This window comes from Agelaius tricolor, unplaced genomic scaffold, assembly GCF_023055355.1.
Source record: "Agelaius tricolor isolate 1412-34295 unplaced genomic scaffold, bAgeTri1.0.p SCAF_24, whole genome shotgun sequence".
NCBI classification, from domain to species: domain Eukaryota; kingdom Metazoa; phylum Chordata; class Aves; order Passeriformes; family Icteridae; genus Agelaius; species Agelaius tricolor.
In genome coordinates, this window is record NW_027269284.1 from 6852889 (window position 1) to 6870202 (window position 17314).

The 17314-nt window shown below is 37.7% G+C and overlaps 1 protein-coding gene across 2 annotated transcripts in view; it reads left to right on the forward strand.

Annotated features, from left to right (window-relative positions):
• Window positions 1-17314, forward strand: part of FAM193A (family with sequence similarity 193 member A) — a 77591-nt gene that overhangs the window by 57621 nt on the left and 2656 nt on the right. For both annotated transcript variants that reach the window (XM_071447254.1, XM_071447253.1), the window contains 8 exons: window positions 2240-2491; window positions 4441-4639; window positions 5894-6166; window positions 6509-6791; window positions 8660-8846; window positions 10359-10589; window positions 12448-13291; window positions 16247-16328. In XM_071447254.1, the coding sequence (XP_071303355.1) occupies window positions 2240-2491; window positions 4441-4639; window positions 5894-6166; window positions 6509-6791; window positions 8660-8846; window positions 10359-10589; window positions 12448-13291; window positions 16247-16328 (2351 nt within the window). The remainder of the gene's footprint in view (window positions 1-2239; window positions 2492-4440; window positions 4640-5893; window positions 6167-6508; window positions 6792-8659; window positions 8847-10358; window positions 10590-12447; window positions 13292-16246; window positions 16329-17314) is intronic.

The window sequence follows — 17314 nt, forward strand, 5'->3', positions numbered from 1 at the left end:
GTCTCTGTAACCACAAGGATTTCAATCTAAGTTACCCTGCAGCTACAACACAGGCTCCCTGCTTTGAGAGACACTGTCACTTTTATTTCTTCTTATTGCATGAGAGGAGTGCATATTGGTGCACCTTTGAGAGCTTAGACAATAATCATCTCCCAGCAGATGTTATCCTCTGGTTAGGATGTTTTAAGACTTTCCACTGGAAGTATTAAGAGTATTAAAGGAATTTTCTTTCAGCAAGTACATTGAGGGTTTATTCTATGTATTGCTGACCTGTGCCATAAAAATTACATGGGGTGAGTCCTCTTGTCAAACTAGTTTGAAACTGGTGAAGAGATTCAGTTTTTGTTGTGGAAAATCAAATTAGATTATATAAGTCCACTTGCCTTAGGGAAGCAAACTAAAATGCAAGACAAAAAGATGGATTTAGCCTTTTTCTTTTCTTTGAGGAATAAGAGTATTTTCAGAATGATTCTGAGGAACTCTTAATGACTTTCTTTTTTTAGTCTGATCTTTTTAATCAGAGCTGAGTAGTGTAGTGTTGTATTTAAGTGATCAATTTCACTTATACATGTCATGTGAATTTGAGATTTTTTGGCATTACCTCTTGGTTTTGCTAATTTACTCAGTACCTGTATTTCTCTTGGATTCCTTTTCAGTACCCAATTAATCAGAATTGGGTTTTGAGTCTCCTCAGTTTGTTGGAAATATTTTTTCCATTTTCATTTGTTAGTAGATTAGTGTTGATTTCTGGATAGTACTGATTTTTTTATTAGAAAGGTGGGGGGGGTGTTTTCTTTATACATGAAATTAATTCAGTTGTTGTATTTGGTTTATGACATCTCTGTTATTTGTTAAAATATACCTTGTGATAAAGGCTGTAATGCCTTTAAATTATAACGATGAGTTACTTTTTCTAAGAAGAAGGGATATTTAAGAAGAGCATCACCTGTCAGTTCTTCTCTAGATAGCTAATCTTAATGTTACATTTTTAGAAAAATGTGAACTGCCACATTGGTGGGAAAAGGAGAAATTGGGAAGTATTCTTGGTATTGCTTCTGATAAAATTATCTACCAGTGAAATGTCAGGTGACAGTGGCTGGAAAAAGTAAAGAGCTGAAAGGGAAATGAAGCTGCTCTTTCCTGGGCTGCTTTTCTTCTAAAGTCTTGAGTTCTTTTGAGACAACAGAGGCTGATGATACCTTGAGATCAGTACAAGTTTCTGAAGTGTGGATTTTTCATGGTTGGTGGAATTGTGAGATTTTTAGGAGAAATGTCAGCTTCACACTTTTACAGAGTAGTTGAGTTTGGAAGGAGCTTGTGCAGATAATCCAGACCAGCCTTCCTGGTCAAAGCAAGATCACCTAGAGAGAGTTGGTCAGCACAGTGTCCAGTTGGGTTTTGAGTACCACCATGAGTGGAGGCTCTAGAACTGCTGTAGATGATACGCTCCAGTGTTTAGACACTCTCACAAATGAGTGGTTTGAGTGGAATTTCCTGTATTTTCAGTCTGTGTCCATTTCCTCTGACCCTTTCGTGGGATGCCACTGAGAGGAGCCTGGTGCTGTCCTCTCTGTTCTTCCCTTCTCCACCCAGTCAGGGTGAATCTCCCCTTTGAGGCTGAACAGTCCTAGTGCTCTCATGCACTCCTTGACAGATGCTCCCATCTTTGTGGTCCTTCACTGACACCAGGGTGTTCCTGTCTCATTCTGGGGAGCCTGGGACTGAGCCTGGCACTGGAGTCACCAGTGCTGAGCAGAGTGGAGAGATTGCCTCCCTTGACATGCTGTTTGTGCTCTGTCTAATGCAACTGAGGATGCTTCCAATTTGATCAGCTAATCAACTCTTACCACTACTTCCTACACCCATTTTTTACATATGCTTGGAGAATTGTGAAAAATGTTAATCCAGTCAGGTGTTTTCTTTTCATGCTGGGGTGTTTGCCTGGTAATGATTGAATGCTGTCAAGGTTTGTATCAGTATTTTGCTTGTTGGACATTAAATATTTATATGGTATGAAATCTCAGTTTTTAGGGTATTCTTTTAACTAAGGAAAAGATTCTTCACTAGTGCTTTTGCTTTGCTATGAGACTTTTCTATTGGTACTAGAAAAAAAATTATATGGATGCTCTGAAAATATTAATTGATGTATACAAAATGAAATAATACTACTGATTAGTAGGATTTTTTTGTCTGTTGTGTAGTTAGAGTTTTTAATGGGTTTTGTTGGGGTTTTTTGTAGGCTGACCAAGGTCCAAATGCTTGTGAATGTCATGTTTGCAAACAAGAAGCCTCAGGACTTACAGTCTCTGCACTTGCAACTGGACGCCTGCCTGCTGGGCACCAGTTTATGAATCCAGAAAAACCTGCACATCCTGCACTTCATCTTTATCCTCACATCCATGGACATATACCATTGCATACAATTCCTCATCTGCCTCGTCCACTTATCCATCCCACCTTGTACACTGCTTCTCCCTTCACACACAATAAGGTAAGCCTGACTAATGGGGATGGATGCATCCCCATCCCAGGAAAAATTCTGTACAGCTGTGTAAACCAGCATGCCTGAGTATCAGTGGAACAATGCAAAGTTGCTGCAAATTGTGGTTTGGTTATAATATTCCTTTTGCAAGGAATGCTGAAGGGCAGGGAGTGAGATTCAGAACTGCTGGAAGGTTCATACAGAATGGCTGAAGGTATTTTTTCATCAGGAAGACTGATAATGTCTTCACTATGATTAGAAAGCATGTTGAGTCAAATGAGGCTTGCAAGGTGGAAGCAGTGATGGATTTTCAGTCAGTGTAAGAAAACTAAGTCTTCATTTTATATGTATCAGAAAAATTTAGTATTCCATTTTGGCAATAATATTCTGAGATTTGTAATTAAAATTTTTGTGAATTCTTCTCCTTTTTTTTTTTGTGAATTCTCCTTTTTTTTTTTTTGGTTGGGATTTGTTGGGTTTTTTTGAGCAGAGACATAGGAGTCTTATTTCATATTTGTAAGAGGTTTTTTGTCCTTCAAGAGAACCTGTGTTTCTGCAGGTTCTGCAAAATTCTTTTGACCTTAAACTCGTAAATAATAAACAAGAGAAAGGTGTGGAGCAAGAATTGGGAGCAAGTGACAGAAATATGAGTCAAACCCAAGCATTCCTCTTAATGGGGATGTTGTTTCACATATGTTTAAAGCAGCTGAACTGGGGGTGCTGCTGAGAGGGGCAAAAAAGCCTTTGTCATTAGGTACATCTTTGTCTTCTCCTGGTCTGATCCAGTGATCAAGAATAATCCACCAAGATGACTCTTACTTGCTCTTTTTGTCCTTCTAAGCATCCACTTTGGGTTTTCCTGTCTTGGGTGTCCCTTCCTTACTTCTGTTCCATAGCTGCAATGTGCCAGCAACAACCCATTGCTGTTCTTCTGAAACCATGGGGAGTGTTTCTTTGCACCCATATATTCAAATTTTCTTCAATGCAGGTTATTCCAGCCCCTCCCACCTTCACCATTAGGCAGAAAATGAAAATCCTTCTTTATAGAAAAGGGTGATTAGGTATTTAAGTAGTTTGTTTGGCCATGAGTTTCATGTTTGAAATGTCTTTAGACTCAACTGATATTTTTAATATCTTTATCTATATTATCTCTACCTACTTCTGCATAGCTTTTAATTTGCATCAAATCTAGTATAAAAAGAGAAAAAAACCTGCTTTTCCTTTTTAAAGGTAGCAGTATTTGAATATAATGTTTATGTTGCATGAGATCTCGGGGAGAAAGGTAATTTTAGAATGTGTATAAACAATTTCAGCCAGAAGAAATGGGGTGAGCCCAAACAACTTGTTTCTATAAAATGAGAAAAAATCCACTTGGTTCTTAAAATGAAGGAGTGTATTCCTTGCTTGTTAATTTTAAGTTAGGAACCACTTAATGCTTGAAAATGAAAAGAAAGGAAGAAAATAATTAGCTTTTGGTTTATGTGTTTTATTTCTTTTTCTCTTGCCTTTATTTTCAATGCTGAAATGTTTGTAATCCCTTTTTCACAATTGTCTTCTGTGGTAATAATTGTCATGTCAGAGAAGATTAGTTTGTTTAGGCAGCTCATGCTTTGAAAGATAGTAATTCCTAGCAAAATTCATACAAATACTGGTTTTAATTATATATTGACACAACTATTTTTTGAGATTTGAGTATTTCCTGTTCATCAGTTAGTTGATTCTAAAAGCAGTGCTTTGTGAGTGTAAAATATAGACATGAACATACAATCTGTGTAATACATTAAATGCATTATAATTATCCACAAATCAGCCTTTTTATCTTTCTGGGAAATAGTGTCTATTATGCTTTTGATAATGCTTTTTCCAATTAAAACACTATGATTTGAATATTGCTGTTGGAGTGACTGTGCAAGCAAACAGAATATTAATGGGGAAAATACTTTTTGTTTTTGTTGTAGGCATTACCACCAGCTCCAGTTCAGAATCATACAAACAAGCATCAAGTATTCAATGCATCTCTCCAAGATCATATTTATCCAAGCTGTTTTGGGAGCACTCCAGATTGGAATAGCTCTAAATTTATAAGTCTTTGGGGTTCAGAGGTGATGAATGACAAGAACTGGAATCCTGCTACATTTTTGCCTGACACAATTCCTGGTGAGGGTTTGTTACTACTTCACACTGACTAGTTAAAAGCCTTATGTTTTATGTTTCTTTTCAGGAATGGTGGATTTTATCACCATGGCTTTATAAGATGGGATTCTGGCAGATTTGCTGCCACTTCAACTCCAGTTGGGCAGAAAATTGGAAAATAAATTCTTATGTACTGGGGAGAAGATGCTAAAGGCAAACAAATAACTTGCTGGTTTTCACCTGTGGTCATTGTAGAGTTATGTTTGTCTTCAGAAGTTCAGTATTGTAAAGGAAAACTTAAATAACTTCTAGACTTCTCCACAAAAGCCTGCCTTATTTCCACAGGGCAGTAAGAGCACTGGTAACAAGGCACTGTGTCCTACTTCTTATAATGCACACAGATAACCACATTGTCATTGAGAAAGAGGCACAAATCAAGAAAAAGATTAATTTAAGCCAAGAAGTGCTTGAAATCCTAATGGTTAAAGTGAAAGAGAATAAAAGGAAAATTTGAGAGAGAGACAAATCTTTCCATTCACATCCTAGCAAATACTAAAAAGCCTTTTTTATTTTATTTGTCTTGTATACAAAAGGAGGCTTGGGGGTTTTGTGTGTTGACTTTCTTTTTCAGACTCATCTGCTGCTAAGTTGTTCAAGCTACTACAGTGTTACTTAAAAAGAAAGGCATTAAAAACATCCAGAAAAACTTCCCCAGTAGGACAGCTCATCCATTTACAAATGCAGTTGTGGGTAGCTATTCCATCAGATGGTTGGTGGCAGACTCATCTGGAAGGTCTATCACAGAGGTGTTTCTGTTAACTGGAATTTCAAATAAATAAATAAATGGTTTATAATTTTATATTGATAAATGGATATGTTGTTTCATCTTACAATTTTGTTATGGCCTACCTGGGTTTCAGATAGTGGCTCTTAGATGTTTAGCCTGTTAAAATGTTGTCAAATTAAAATTTTTCAATTATAAATGGATGAAGATATCTGTAGCACATTTGCTGCTCGTTAACACATTTAGTGACATTCTTAGAATTCTGTATTCAGGGTTTGTGATTCTGCTCTGATGCTTCCCAGCACATTTTGTTACACCTACAGTATCTGGGAGGATGGAGAGGGAAAGGAGGATTCCCTTCACTAATCCTACTAATCCAACATTAACAATATATCCTGTGTCTGCATCTGAATTATTGAATGTGTAATTTAAATCCTGTAAAGACACTTCAGTAATTATGTGATTCTTAATTACTCTCTGTGTTTTAATTGAAGGGAGTGATATATTAGCACCAGCACTCTCAGAAATAAGACCTGAAGCACTTCCTACTACATCTAGCAATGAAACAACAGCAGTTACTGACAGCAAAGAGAAAAAGAATGCTGCAAAGAAGAAATGTCTGTACAATTTCCAGGATGCCTTTATGGAAGCTAATAAAGTTGTCATGGCAACCTCTTCTGCCACTTCTTCTGTCTCCTGCACAGCAACTACAGTGCAGTCAAGCAGCAACCAGTTCAAAGTATCATCCAAGAGACCTTCATCAATAGGTAAGGATTTGTTACTCACATACATGCTTCTGTAACTGGCTCAAGTACATGTAGCTAACTATAAGGGTTTATATAAGTGTTTAATTTAGTAAAATCATGCATCTTGATGATTTTGTTAATTGCTGCTAGTATTCTTGAGTTAGTCTCTGTACTTCTGAATTGAAGAACTTTGTGAGACCTCGATGTTAGGGTTGGAAATTGGTAATAGAACTTAGTTGAAATACTGCTGATTTTTATAGAAGCTGAGAATATACAGTACTCTGTGTGATTTTATGGATAATTTATGGGGACTTACTAATAATTTTTAACTGGAAGTGGTTTGTTTTTTTACTGCCAATTTAGGTGAAGTGTTCCACAATATTAATAAAGAGGACCATAGACATTCTGCACCAGTTGCACCACGAAATAGTCCTACCAGTTTAGCATCCCTTCCTTCACTGTCTCCTGCTGCACTGTCTCCAGCCTCCACACCCCATCTTCCAAACCTTGCTGCTCCTTCTTTCCCCAAAACTGCTGCAACAGCCCCTGGATTTGTGGATCCTCATTCAGGTCTTTGTCCTACTACAGTTGCACCTCCTACTTCAACCACAGACAGCTCTGTAAGTGCTCCACCAAGTGTCTGCAGGTAAGTTTGTTGTTATTCTTGCCATTCTTTCTTTACAATAGAAAGGAAATTAAAATACAGATACCTCTTCTCCTTTGCCACTGGTTGTAGTGTGAAAGCTGTGTTTGTGTTCAGCAAATGAAACCAAGTGCAGACACTTAGTATGTAACTTGGTGTGAGATTTCACAAATATGATTTCCATTGTGCAGTCCAGTTACTGAATTTAGAGGCTTGAAAACAAATGTTTGCTCACTTCTAGAAATATTGGCTAGGATATACAAGTCAAACTGTTCTTTCTTACTCTATTTACTGGTTAATGATGCTGCTGAGACACAAACCTCTTGTTTTCTGTCATTTTGGCATTACATGGCAAGCAGGAGTGGAAAGCTGTGAAGACTTACTCTTGCTCTGTAATTTAGCTCAGAATATAAAGAGGTCATACATGGTCTTGAAACCTGCCATGTAGTGACACATTTTCCTGACTGCACTTAAGACTTCTTAGATATGACTCCTACCATTTATACTGTGGTTTTAGCGTGGAAGGATGTTGTGATTTCTGAAGGTTTTCAAAGGTCTTGGAGGTTGAAAGGACTTTGGTGGAGCTGTCTTCTGGTAATGTTATGTACAGTGGCAGGTTGACAATGGTGGCAGCCCTTTGATGTGTCTGAAGGGTGGAGGCATAACAGAAAAGCAGTTGAGTCATTGCTCTGAGTTCTATGACTTGTAGGGCTGTGATCATGGATGGTGTCAATGTAGTCTCCTGGCTGTAAGTTTTTGGAAGATGGTGTGAGATTTAGGTAGAGTCTGGTAAATGCTTCTAAAAATGTCCTTGTTTCTGTTACCAATTGGTTTTATTGATGATGTCTTAAGATAAGTAACTGTTCTTTCATACTTGAGAAATTATTGCAGTTTTGTAAAGAATTTTTCTTACCTAGTGCAGGGAGATAATTGAATATGGACACAGTAGAAATCCAACTTTTTATCATTGTTTCCAGCTGCCAACATGGTGTGTTTTGTTTGGGGAAAAAAAAAACAAACTGAGAGAGACCCAGAAGCAGTGATTGCATTCTGGTGAGGGGGAGTGAGGTTAGAAAGAAGATTTATACATATTCTGTAGATAAGGCAGAAAATATGGCCTGTTTTCACCTTTCTAACAAAAGAACAAAGAAATACTAATGATAGACAAGAGAGGGGATTTTTTTAATGCTGCTTTCTTTTGAAGCAAACTGACCTCTGTTTTAGAAGATCTGGGCAGTAGAAACGTTGTGTGCAGTTACACAGAGCTCTGGGGGAATCAGCTGCCATGTACCTGCTTATTGAAGAGATGTGCCAGTATTCCCCCTTCAAAATCAAGTTGCAGACAGGGAAATGGGAACTTTTAGGTTTTAGCTGACCTTGGATTTTTTATTCAAGTCAAGAGCTTGAAAATATATCTAAAACCAGGAGATTTGCAACTGCATTTGAAACCTTCTTGATGTCACGAGTGGTGAGAGGGACAGCAGTTTCAAAACTATTCCATTAAAAAAAGCCAGAGTCAGTACTTCTGAAATGCTTTACCTGTTCAAAGCCAGGAAGAGCTGTTCCAAAACTCACTCTCTAGGCTGCTTGTGCAGGGCATCACTAAATTTGTTTTTTATAGTGTATCATTTTATCCTACTGCTTGGTTTTGAATGTCACCATTTGTAAGTTAGTGGATGAAAGCTTTAGGACGGCTGATATCCCAGTTTGAGAACCATTGTTCCTGTTAGAGACAGGAACATGTATATATAAATTTTTTAAAAATAATGATATAATATTGTTGTTGTTATTATTGGTGGTTATTATTATTATTATACCTTATTTATTATCATTAGGGTTTTATAAGCTTTTTTTTTTTTAATTTGACACAGTGATCCTGACTGTGAGGGCCATCGCTGTGAGAACAGTACCACGTACGATCATCAGCAGTATGATGGAGAGGAGAGCCAGGATGAAGATAGCTGCTCAGAGCATAGCTCCAGTACCTCAACTTCCACAAATCAGAAGGAAGGAAAATACTGTGACTGCTGTTACTGTGAGTTCTTCGGCCATGGAGGAGTAAGTTTTTGTATTTTCAATTGCTTTTGTTTGCTTTTTTGTCACTTATTCATCATAAGGTTGCAAGTGATTTATCAGACTGCATCTTAGGGGATGGCATTGGAACTCACTCAAGAGGTTGTAAAAGGAGTTGAAAAGTAATTTTACTCTTTGAAATGAAGGATTGAAATAAACCTTTCCAGTTCAAAGCATTTAAGAGCAATAAAAATGACTAAAAGATTTAGGAAGCAACTGACGTGGATAATAGATGCATGTTTGACTGAAACTGCAAACAGGGGCATTGAGCCATTTAAATAACTTTAGAAAATTCATTTGCTCCTCTGTAGTACTGTAGTTACAATGAATGTGATGAGGTTGGGTAAAAGTACCCTTTATATAGGATATTAGTTTAAATCTTTATGGCAATTTATGAGCTAGTCTGCTAGCTGTAAAAATAATGATCCTCAAAGTATTCACTTTATTCCAATTCTTTAAAAGGAGAAAAAAGAGAGAAAAAACTCTAGATTCTTAGCTGAAATATAACACATTATTTTTTCTTAACTTGTAAATCTGTGTATGGCCTGTTTTAATAATCAGTTTATTGATACAATTTGAGTCACTGGCATTTTTCCTATTTGAAGTAAAAGCTCAGTTTATTTGCCATGTATTCGATTAGGTCAGTTTCATCTTAGTTCTTCAAGTGAATTAAATCCCCTGCCCTGATGGCTTAGAGGGGCCAAGGAAGGCATCCCATTTGTCCTTGAATGCTCCCACCATGTCCATGCTTGATTTGTGTTTGGTGGTTACCTGACTGCACAGTAAGTTATTCATTTTGCTGAAGTGGCAGAATGTGACAGGATTTTTAAGTTAATAGGCTTTGTTTTGCTGGTTTAGTGAGTTGAACTGGTATAGGTGTGAACAGATGGGCACCAGGTCTGGTACAGGAGCAGAGGGGATAAGGCATCAGGAGGGGAGAGGCAGGAACAGTGGTTGGAAATACAGATATGGAACATGATGCAAGGATTCCACTTGCAGCAGTGTTATTGATGGGACTCTGCTGGAGGGTGGGCTGGCAGGCTTCAGTGCAGGATATCCAGCCCTTCACAGGTACAGCCCAGAGGCCTGTGTAGCCCAACCTCTGAAACAGATTGCACAGGAAATAAAAACAGAGCAAACATCTGCTCCTTTGAAATTTTCAAATACAGCTTACCAATCACAAGAGAATATGGAAATAAGTCACAGTATTTTTTCCTGCTTTTGAAGGTTATTTCTTTATCTTATTCATGCCATCCTCCTCAAGGTCAGCTGTTCTTTCAGTTGGAATATGTAGTTCAGAAGCCAGCACCAAGTGTGGCAGGTCTGTTGCCTGTTAAATACACTTTAGGTTCACATACATACAATGAGTTTGATAGTCAGGTTTGGACCTCTCCTGTTATTTGGAGGGAGAGTATTTTGGTATTTCAAAATCTCCAAAGCATTAAGTCAGTGAAATTTTTCCATTTAGTCACTAAATTTTTGTCCTGTGTCCTTCAGCCTCCAGCTGCACCAACCAGTAGAAATTATGCAGAGATGCGAGAAAAGCTTCGTTTACGTTTAACAAAAAGGAAAGAGGAGCAGCCGAAGAAACCAGATCAGATCTCTGAAAGGGAAAGTGTTGTTGACCATCGAAAGGTGGAGGACTTGCTACAGTTTATAAACAGCTCTGAAACCAAACCTGTGAGCAGTTCTCGTGCAGCCAAGCGAGCCAGACATAAGCAGAGAAAGGTAAGACATGAAATTATGTTTATTCTAGACCTCACACTTTGGAATATCTGCACTCTCCTCAAGTAGGCCAGTGTACACTGATTTATCCTAATGCTGTAATTGTGGTTTGTGGTACACTGCCAGTTTGTTTTTACATAACTGGCTTACCTGTTCAGGGGCTACCTGAGGAGTTATGTACTAGACTGGGAGGATTCCTGAAAATGCCTTTGTGATGTGTTTTGGTGCAAGTCAGCTTTATATTGGAATTTCCCACACTTCCAGAGGTTATTTCTGAGTATCAGAAATGTTATAAATTTTATTGTTTTGTAGCATTGACATTTAAAAGCGAGAAAAATTTAAAAGTCCGTGTTTCTGTACTGGGATAATGGTTTTGATAAGGTGTCTCTGTAGGATGTCAGGAAACATAGGTCAGTGCTTTTATGGGAGAGGAAGAGTTACATTTGGTATTTTTAGAATAATTGCACTGAGCACCTTGCTGCCCTGATTGACAGAGGTTAAGTGCTGTGCCACGTGATGACACAAAGGGTTATCCTGAGCTGGAGTGGCAAGCTGCAGAGAGGGGGCAGGGAAGAAAAAATTACAGGTTGCTTTTAAATTAATATTGGCACAAAAGATTTCTAAAAAACTCCAATGTACAATAGTGAAATTATTTTTTTGGAAACAGTATTTGCTGAGGATAATATAGAGGAGATATGAAAAAGGAATAACAGAGGAAATGCCCTTTTTTTTTTAAGTTGGAACAGGCAGGAAACCTTTTCTTAGAGTAATTCAAGTATCAGCCATAAGTATAAAATTCAAGGCACAATCTAATTGGTTGCTGAATGTTTTTGATTTCTGGTAAGCATGTTTTGTGATCACACTGTAAATATTTTCTTGTTTGTGGATTTTCTTCTGGCATTACTTCTGCCTTCTTTAAATGCTTCCGTGGGTTTGGAAGACCTAATGTTCACAAGTTAAATTAATTGTGTTCATGTTGTAGCACTTCAGCATCTTGAGAGTTTAGGGGATTATTTATAAATAAAATCAACTTTGTAAAATTTGCAGTGCAAAATTCACTTTGCTCATACCGTGCAGTTTGAGTGTAAGAAGTGGAAAATTCCCATTTTTTAAATGACTTCTGTAACTGTGAAAACGTAACGCCATACAGGTGCCTCTGAATGTGCAAGAAAATAAATGGTCATGGTTGTTCTCATTGTATGACTTTGTTTCGTTTTGCTCATGATGCAAGATCAATGCTGCCCAGCAAAGTTTTAGGCATTGGCAGTAATGGCTGGCAGAATCCCTCATGTCTTTGTTTTGGTTAATGAACTAATGTCTGATGGTGGAAATCTGCCATCTTTAGGATTTTTGACAACTTCTAATGAAATTATTATTTGCTTAGTGTTTTGGTGCAGAATATTTTTAATGATTTTTTCCTTAACGTTGGTGATCTCTGAAACAGAGCAACTCTGCTACCATAGCAAGAGAACAGGTAAATGATACAACCTATGCAAGCTTGAGTTACCTGAGAAAAACACACAAGTCTTTGAGAAGGAAGCTGAATGTTTTGTGGCTGTAGAAAACTTTGATGTGAAGTTAGGCGTAGAAACAGGGAAAAAAGGATCAACAGTTGGTATTAACAGTGGTGAAATGAGTTACAGAAACACAAAAAATGTGAATAGAGAAAAGATTGTATTGTATTTAAAAGGGCAGCCTTTGTATACTTATTTGCTTGCTCTGCAGAGTTACAGATTTAAGTATGCTCATATGGTCACATCCTAGGATTTATAACGTTCATAAAGAAAAGTAGTAATAATCCCTAAAACTCTTAATTTCCATTATATTTGTCACTTTCAGTAAACCTATTGTTCCTTTGCAGCTTGAAGAAAAAGCTCGACTCGAAGCTGAAGCCAGGGAGAGGGAGCATCACCAGCTGCTGGAGGAGCAGAGGCGGCGTGAGGAAGAGGAGGAAGAGAGACTGAAACAGGAGTTACAGCGGCTCCAAGAGCTTCAGCAGCTGCGGGCTGTGAAGAAAAAGAAGAAAGAGAGAACAAGTAAGGACTGTGCAAAGGCAGAGCTGCTCACTAGGAACTGCCAGGCAGTGAAGGAAGCTGTCCCAAACAGCCCAGAAGACATTCAGAATGGTACCCTTGAGCAATCAGAAAAGATAGAAACCTCAGCTGGTTCACTGTCACGACATGTGAACCACACAGAACAGAGGCCAGTTCTAGAGACAGGCTGTGAACTGTCCAACCCTGTCAACACTAGAGACTCAAAGCTGCTCTATCAGAAGGAGGGCACTGTAAAGCAGCATGAGCCCCTCTCTTTTCTGCTTGATATTATGCATCAACATAAAGAAGGAAACAGCAAACAGAAACTAAAACAGATGAACAAACAGTGTGTTGAACAAGTGAAAAAGCCTGTTGAATCCCCCAAAGCAGCTGAGATTCAGACTAAAACCAGAAACCAAATAGAATCCAAAGCAAAAGCACCAGAGCTCCCAACACTTGCAGAGCCTAAAAAGGATGAGAAGAAATTAAACAATAACAACAAAAAGCAATTGAACCATGTAAAGGAAGAGAAAGCACCCGTAACAAGTGAATCCCCATCACCAAGTGAGCAGCAGCAAAATAATAAGCTAATACTTGCAGATTCTCCCCAACCAAAAGGCAAGAACAAGAAAAACAAGAAGAAAAAAGGGGACAAAGTCAACAATTCCATTGGTAAGTGTGTAAGAAAGTTGAAGAATTTGGCTTATGTTCTATTCTTAGCATTTAATTCCAGAAGTCTGACATATTTATCTTCAGGCATTCCTGCCAATGTCAATCAGAGAAACTGAAAAACTGGTGTCTGGAAAAGTCATCAGAATTGCAACTAAGAGATGGATAATTGCAATTAATTAATTGCAATTAAGAGATGGATAGTGTTTTAGTAAAGAAGTGTAGGATGCTTTTAAAAACAAGTGAATAAGCATATGCTCTAGGTTTTCTAGGGGGCTTTGTCAGTTAGGCTATCCAGGAGACTGGCTTTCTTTTCTTGCTTAAAATATATTGTTTAATTCCAAAAATATATTGTTTAATTCCATAGTATGTTGAAATCCATTTTGAATTTCTTTAAAAGCAAGATTGTTTCTCATACAGCACTAAGAGTACAGTATGAAGTTGGTCTTACTCTTTAGGCAAGGGAAATAAGGGGATTCTTCAGTCAAAGAATGGTCTTTCATGTATGGTCATTCAAGTATGCATTTTTTTCAGTGACAGTAATTCCTTTTTTATATTAATTACACCAACAGGTAAATAAATTAATACAGAAACTAATTTACTATTTTTTATTTGCCACAGTGAAAAGTTGTAGTGGGATTAGTTAATTAGTTGATAAAATTGAGTGTGTTCTCCATATTAACTTATTTAGTCAACAGAATTATTTTTATTTCTCAGAAATAATAAAACTGTAGAAGATTAAGTCAAGCAAGTTGCACTTGAATAATTTTATTTACAACTTATTTTTTGTTTACCTGAACTCATCCAACAGCTAATACCAGGGCTGAGAAACACACACAGTTCTGCCCATTGGCTTTGTCAGCACCATAGCCAAACTGCTTTCTCAGGCACCTCTTTCTTTATTCCTGCACATCCTGGGTCCCTACTGGGACTACCAGTTGGGATGGCAGCTTTGTGGTGTGGACATCTGTCTGCTTGGAGCACCTGGTCATTCCCCTGGAATCACCTGGTAGCTGAGTGGTAACATTGTGTAAATTCAATGTACACCAGTTCTTGCTGCCAGTCTGACTGCTAAGACAGGAGACCTTCATGCCTTGGCAGTTTCTGCCAGTGTTTCAGAATACTTACTTTTGTTAAGCTTTGTTACAAAAATGTAAAGCTAATTCTTGGTTGCAGGAAGTGCTGGTGATTTTTTTAGTGATTTTGTGGTTGGATTGGGTCAGCCCACTATCTCTGTTTTTAATCTGATGCCTATTGTTTCCATTCTATGTCAGCCAAGCAGCAATACAGTATGGAACCATTTTCTCTGACACCTCAGTTCTTGTGCATACTCTGTTGTGCTGTGTTTAGGTTTTGGCTCTTTTAATTTAACAAGAAGAATGTACTCCAGTGACTGGAGCAAGACAGAGCTCCAGAACTGGGATCAGAAAGAAAAGACTGGAGATATTTGAAAGAGAAAATATGGGAGGGGGTGTTTACTGTAGGAGAATGCAGGTACCTTCTGCATCCTATCCTCCTCCCTGCCCCCGACATTTTTTTTCTCCTGCTTAAGTCAAAGTATACTTAAAATTTCCAAAAGTTAATGTTTACATCTGAAAAAATACAGGGACATGTTTCTGAATTTGTCAAGAAAAAATTGTGCTGTTCTCTGTAGACTTCAGACTGAGTTTTTACTTTAAGTTGTTCTGACCTGAGAGCTACAAGAAAGACACTGTAATACATGATTTTTCATGTAGTTATAATTTTTTTAAGATCTAGGGTTGATGTACCAAATTAGCAAAGTCACAAAAATTGAACAGAGAAAAAAAACAGAACTAGGGTAATTGAGAGAACATGAAAAGAGGGAAACAAAGCTAGGGGGTTTTGACTGAGTTTTCATATGAAGTGTTAAAGCAGTAAATGCTTTTGATGAGATCTCTGTTTGTTAAAGAAATTTCTTCTGGCAGAGTATTTTTACTCCTTGTTACAAAAGGGCTAGAGAAAGCTAGGAGTGTTAGGGATGCCCTGTGTTTGTAGGGCTTTCTGCTTCCTCAGAAGTAAGTTGAATAGCAAACACATGAAACTTGTAAAAACTTCCACGAGTGTCTTTACCATGAGTTGTGTATTCTCATCATCTCAAGGATTCTCTAGTCAGGTGTGTACTTGGTGGGTTTGGTTACTTGCTTTGTCACACCTGGTTTTTGAAATGTATTGTAAAGCTGCTTCAGAAATGAGACTGGAGTGTTATGCAGTGAGAAAAAAATTTCAAGAGGAAAATGTTCAAATTGGTTTCTACAAAAATGTGTGGTTTCCAATGCATTTCCTTTTAAAGTCTAAAGGAGAACCATATGCTGGGATAGTACAATATACCAACAGCCTCTATGGTGACTTCTTTGCTTATAGTTGAGGCCATACAATTCAAGTCATACATTAATGTGTTAAATATTTGGGTTTGGTATTTTTTTTTAAAGTCTATTGGTTGCTAGCATGAGTTAAACTCTTGCAGACACAGCCTGATCCTCATGTGCCAGAGGGAGTACAGCAACTCTACAACCCAGAAGTTTCCAAGTATTTTTCTTTATAAATATTGTTTTAGAAATGTTTCTAGAGCTACATTTTTAGTAGTAAGACCAAAAATTTCAGGCATTAAACAGCTATCTGATTCATCAAGCCCTCTGTATGATTTGGTTACTCTTATGTGCATTCCAGGTTTGTGGTACCTTTTGCAGCCCATGCAAAGAGTGAATTTACTGTTATATCATCTTTTTTACCAGTGTAACTCCTTCAAGTCTGGACAGAGATAGGGGTTTTAAGAAGTGTCTGTTTAATTATGTGTGTATTAATTCAGTGTAAATATGAATAATGAACAGTCTGTGAGGTTCAGTCAGTTCTCCAAAGACCTCTTTAATGCAGCTTCTTCCTCTCTCCTTCCCCCTTCCCCATGGAATCTAACATAGTGCCATCATTTTTCCTTTGTAGATGATGTGTTTCTACCCAAAGACATTGATCTAGACAGTGTGGAAATGGATGAAACAGAACGAGAAGTGGAGTATTTTAAAAGGTAAAGTGCTGTAATCCCCGTGCATAATGCTGATGTTGCTTCTTTCCATGTGTCATGGTTGTAAAGCAAGCAAAAACAACACCACAGCAGCCCCCAAGTTAATAACTAACTCCTGGCAGAAAAGCCTGTGTTGTAACACATGAAATCCTGTTACAGCTGACATTCTGAAACAATCACCAAAGCTGTGATCTGTGGGCACAGCTTATGGCTGAATACCACAAATTCAGGAGCAAGTGCCAGAATTATCTATGTGACTCCTAGGTTCTCATGAAGGCCTTCAGAATATTCTCAATTACCATTATTTATAAGCAAAGTTTGTGTGAATATTTCTTTTATTAGCCACACAGGCCAAATACTGATTAGTGTTTTTATTTTTTTTTTTAAAAAGTGATTATTTTTAAAATAAATAGTTTAAAAGGTTTAAGTTTCCTAAGAGATACTTCAGAAAGGTTTGATTGTTTTGTTTTCTTCCTTGTTTACAGAAGCTGTTAGTTAGGAATTCTGTACTGCACATTAAGCAGGGATGTAGAACTGTGGGGTAGGGTCTTACACCAGACTTTAAGGAGAGATGCTTATCCTAGAATCATAGAATGGTTTGCATTGGAAGGAACATTAAAGACCATCTTGTCCCAACCCCCCTGGCATGGGCAGGGATCTCTTCCACTAGAACAAGTTGCTCAAAGCCTCATTCATCTCACCTAGTACAGTGACAGTAGAAGAATAATATAAATCTGTGCTTGTGAAAGTTTTTTTTCTTCTCTACTTTTTGGTTGATTTTGGGATTTGTGCATCATATTGAGAGTTGGACTCAATGATCCTAGCCCTTCCTACTCAGAATATTCTGTGATATTAGTTACCTCTAAATTCCTCAAATATGAGGAGACAGCTCATGTTTAAACAGTGTAGCACGTGTTCTTCATAGTACTGAAATCTGTTTGAATTTGTTCTCCAGTAGTGTTTGGTTGTGCTGGTTCCCCATGAATACA